Source organism: Camellia sinensis, chromosome 4 (genome assembly GCF_055761805.1).
Source record: "Camellia sinensis isolate YWXY chromosome 4, ASM5576180v1, whole genome shotgun sequence".
In the NCBI taxonomy this organism is placed as follows: Eukaryota; Viridiplantae; Streptophyta; class Magnoliopsida; order Ericales; family Theaceae; genus Camellia; species Camellia sinensis.
Genome location: NC_138964.1, coordinates 201,351,285 through 201,356,494, shown reverse-complemented (window position 1 = coordinate 201,356,494; position 5,210 = coordinate 201,351,285). Strand labels below are relative to the sequence as shown.

Sequence of the window (5,210 nt, the reverse complement as noted above, 5' to 3'; positions counted from 1 at the left end):
TATTTTTACAGGTTGTGTGGGTGAACGTGGTGACTAGTTTGATATCAGCTATTAATAATGAAATCATGTTTTCATGTGAGAACAACAATTACAGTTGTAGATTTGGAGAAGACAAGCTAAGGGAGGTTGGATTTTGCTTTTGAGATGAAGAAATGCTTTTTTTTTTTTTTTTTTTATGTGCTCTGTTTTGCAGAATGGTGTAAATTTTTTGTTTGGCAAGTTGGATTGGGGCTAAAATAGCCATAAAAGACAAAATAGGCTATTTTAGCCACAACAAACAAAACATCACATCCAACCCATAATCATTACACTCTTCTCTCACAAAAAAAGTCAAAAAAGCCAAAAAGCCAAAAAGTCATTCCCAAACCAAGCTTTTTAGCCCAGGCTAAAATAGCCAAAAAAGCCAAAAAGCCAACCCACTTCCCAAACGGAGGCTCAATGAAGTATCTATTTTTGTTTGTGAGATGAAGGCTGCATTTTTTTGCATATTTTATAATGAAATTATTTTGCCTTATTTTATTGTAATCAAACATCTATGAGATTGTAATGAATGCTTCATATTGTAATAAATATTTTGCTTAGTAGCTAAAATGGTTTTGTTGTGTGTTGTGATTTTGAATAAATGAAATGTGCTATGGTGGTTGTGATTTTATTGTTTATTGTTCACAAAAAACATGTCGAAGTGCTGTCGAAATATTGTCAGAATAGATCAATATTGTCAAAAAATTGTCGAAATGCTGTCAAAATGTGCTATTTTTTTGTTCACATGTTGTTGAAATGGTACTAAAAATGCTGTCGAAATGGTTAAACATATATCAAACAAAACAAAACAAACATTCCTCATTAACTTCAAATAGAGATTCAATAGTATCACCTGAGTTCAAATAGTAGTCACAATGTGTAATGAAATTAAAAAAATACAACTGTGATGTCAATGCTCTTCACTTTTGTCATCTTTTGCAATGTTGGAGTTTTAGCTTGTGCCATATCATTCATTGTCAACATTCCAGTGAAATTGTGGGGATGCATAACTCCTCCCATCTCTAAGTTTGCCCTCCAACATGGAGATGGATGATGACGACCCTAATAATAAATAAAATAAAAGAATATACTAAACTAAGCTATGATTTACTAATAGAATTAAATTAGTGCATACCTCGAATGGATACATGCAACCCCTTGTCTGAACATACTTGCTTGAAATGACGAACTTCCTCCTTATAGTAGATTTGGCTGACTGAAATATGGACTCATCCCAATGATACTTGGATGACTGGTCATGTTTGGCCACATGCCCAATCCCCTGTTATAGTCATAAGTTGCATTTCAGAATTCTACAACCCAAAATTTAAAACCATAACTCACTCTTCTTTATGGTTAAAGTCATATTTTAAAGTTATTACCAACTATTTATGATACAAAAATTTTCACTAAATTTGTTTTACTTACATGTAAGTGAGTATTTTCCTCTGTCACAAGTTCAACAACTCTTGCACCATGCATATTCCCATTGTCCTGCAACTCCTACACAAATGTAAATTAATTAAAGTTAGCAATTATTATGAGCAATAGTGTAATCATTATAAGTAACCAATAAAATTCATTAACACCACGACCTTCTCCGGATTTCTCACAATATGTTTGTGCACATTTTCCTTGCAAGTTTGGCTTTGAATCTTCTTTTTTCCTTCTTTTTTTTTCGTAGTAACTTTTTCAACCATAGATTGCTTTCTTTTAAATGGTGAGCGCCCTTTTGAATAAGCTACCAAGGGATCAAGTATGTTTGTGCTCTCTTTTGAAATTCCAATGCCTTCTCTACACGACGTAGACCCATTTCGAGTACGTATAGAAATTTGTTTATCACTTCGGCAACTATCTTGCTTCATACATACGCGAAACTTACATCTTCTTTCTATGAACTTCTCACTCCAATCTTCAGACACTGCAACCAAATCCGCAACCTCGTAGAAGACATTACACATTTTATCAAATCGGTGTGCTTCAAGTTTGAGAGCCTAGTTGTCATAAATGATTCGCATTTTTGTATGGCTCCTTTTAACATTTTTGGACCATCTTTTCAAAATGTACTTATTCGGTATTTGATCAACCCTCTTGTGAATGAACACCACAATTTGATGCCTACACAATATTTCCCTATATTCAAATAACCAACAGTTACAATAAACCTCATTGGTATCTTCATCAAAGCACACATTAAAAGATACACGACGACGACTTTCTCCAAATAATATATCTTTAGTCACTTCGTATTCTGAAATGTAAGCATCTTTTTTATATGAAGATAAGTCACAAGAAATCTTCCCTATTAGCTTTCGCTGGAACTCTTTAAATTTTGCCGTTGTATAAGCACTTTGAAATTGCTTCTCCATTTCATAACCAACCATACATGGGATGCAAGAGTTGAAAGAATTAAATTCTTCATTATTCTCATTTTCTACCTTTTTTGCCAAAGCATTTTCATATTGTTCTACAAATTGTTTCAATGTGGTCTTGGAATTAACATACCTATCAAAAAATGCATGCATGCTTTCACTACGCTGTGTGGTTGACATTCCTGCCCAAAAAGTATCTTTCACAAAGGTAGGCATCCAACGATGCCTTTCATCATACAAACTAAATAACCATTTATTGCTTCGAAGTTTATCCTTCTCAATGAATTTTCCCCAACTTTCTTCAAATTCTCCTATAGTTAAGGAATCATAAACCACATTTTTCATTGAAAACTTGATTTCTTGATATTGATTGTAACCTCTCAATTTCTCAGGTAGCTTTTTCATGATATGCCACAAACACCACCGATGTCGTGCATTAGGAAAAACAACCTCTATAATATTTTTTATTGCTTGATCTTGATCTATAATGATTGCAGAAGGAGGACATCCAGACATGCATGTGAGCCATGACTGAAATAGCCATGTAAAGGTCTTTGTGTCTTCACCAGAGATCAATCCACACCCAAGTAATGTTGATTGGCCATGATGGTTCACTCATACGAAAGGAGCGAATGGCATTGCATATTTGTTAACTAAGTATGTTGTGTCAAAGGTATACATCACCAAACTCTTTAAATGCAGCTCTACTCCTTGCATCTACCCAAAATACATTCCTTAATCGGCCTTTTTCATCTAAATCCATCATGTGAAAGAATTCAGAATTGTCAGCTTGCATTTTCAAAAAGTAATTATGCATTGCTATAGCATCTCCTTCTCCAAGCTCTATGTGTCTGACCTTCTCCATATAATTCCTGCAATCCTTCTCTAAATATGTCAATTTCTCATGCCCTCCTACCTGAACCACTAATGAATTAAAACTCTTGTGCATTCTAATACCGACTTTAGCAAGTAATTCAAGCTTCCTTTTTACAGCTGAATTAAGAACCTATGGCATCTATAAAATCGAGCTTTTCCTGGGCTCACCCCATGATTATGGTCAAGAACCATAAATCTCAAAATTCACTTTCCATCACCTAATAGATTTGCACAAATCTTAGCTTTGCAATCCGTTTTTGATTGTGGATGCTATTGATGGAGTTTACTTGATTTAATCTTTGGCTTTCCACTATGATTACAAGCAATTGTCACATACCTCACCTCACCTCCTACTTTTTTAGAGCTTTTTATACACATGCCAAAACCTTTTTCCTTCACATACCGTTGATAGAATTGAACAAGGTCATCAATAGAATCAAACAACATTCCTACTTTAGGACCTTCTACACTTTTTGCCTTCTCTACGTCAATCTCATTATGACCTTCATTTAAGCCAACACTTTCAAAACCACTTGATACTTCCTCCATGTGTCTGTATTATAATATATAGAATAATCAATGAACAAAACAAAAACAACATAAATTAGAAAGTCTACTTTGTTAAACTAGTTTTCTTCAATTAAAAAGTAACATATTGATACATGTAACTGTTAACCAAAACATGGAAATATATTCTTTCTTTAATTTACAAATAAATCTATAAAAGCCATTATTTGTCCTATTTGCATTCTATTGCCTCTTTTCAAATTCGTATTAGTTAAGAGTTTTACAGATATGAAGGTTAAAAATGGTTTTATTGTATTTGGTTATGTCTCAAGTGGTGTTTGGTTACGACCCTTGGTTTATGATACATTATGGTGTTAAGGGGCAACACTGTGTAGGGGTTGGGAGGGGTCTGGCCTCCACCGATTTTTAACAATTTTATTATTATTATTATTAATTCTATATTTATAAATATTTGTAAAATGTATAATAAGATGATCTTAGAGAACCTAAAACTTTACCGTTAAATTTATTCACAATGACATGGTAGGGGTTAGATGCTAATTGATTTATTTCTAAACAAATCAACTAATATGTAACATTCAAAGGTATTGAGTGTAAATTCAAGTATTTTTCGAGGATCTTAAGCATTTTTTATTTTTATTTAATAGATTATATCAATCAATAAAATCACTTAAAATAGTGTTTTAACCTATTATATACTGAAATCTAATAGTTCAAACCTAATATATATATATATATATATTAGATTTATTTAGTTTTCTTGTGAAATATTTCTTTAGCAACACTTGTATAAAAAATTATATTCAATTACTAATGTATCAAAACCAATTCAATATTTTTTATACATATACATTAGCCCCTCCCAAACAAAATCCATCATTCCGTCCCTAGTGGTATTGGTTATAATTGAGTTATGAGAGGTCTTTAATTATATTTTAAAGGTGTTTGGTTTTGATCCATTAAATTATGACAAAAAGTTATTTGATCATAATATGACACACTCTTTTTTAGGGATATATATATATATATATACATATTATAGTATTACCCATATTTTAAACTTGTTGTTTACAAATTATGTATACAACATAATTATGCCCAATCCCAATTTAAAAGCAATAAAAGCATATAGGCATCTCGTATATATATTTTTTGAAGATCACCCCCACATACACTTTGAATTGAAACCATCAGGACAAAAATAATAAACAAGAAGACTAGCCATACTGGTACATCTAGTTGAAAAAAAAAAATTGAGCACTAATAGCCTTCATTGTTTAAACAAAACAGGAAGCAACAATGAATGATTTATCGAAATTCGTAGGCAAGAGAGAGACCAGGGAAAGAGTCTTCGTTCGATTCTTCTCTTGGGTTTAGTTTATCATTGATTCAATCGATTATCAGAGATGTGAA

The 5,210-nt window shown here is 32.3% G+C and overlaps 1 protein-coding gene across 1 annotated transcript; it reads right to left on the bottom strand.

Moving 5' to 3' along the window:
* Window positions 1–909: 909 nt before the first annotated feature.
* Window positions 910–3,818, bottom strand: LOC114271726 (protein FAR1-RELATED SEQUENCE 5-like). Its single transcript, XM_028213342.2, has 7 exons — window positions 3,612–3,818; window positions 3,073–3,309; window positions 2,187–2,924; window positions 1,893–2,015; window positions 1,450–1,524; window positions 1,157–1,303; window positions 910–1,083 (listed from the first exon to the last, which is right to left on the bottom strand). Exons 1-7 carry the CDS (start codon window positions 3,816–3,818, stop codon window positions 910–912), a joined length of 1,701 nt encoding a protein of 566 aa, XP_028069143.2.
* Between the last annotated feature and the right edge of the window lie 1,392 nt (window positions 3,819–5,210).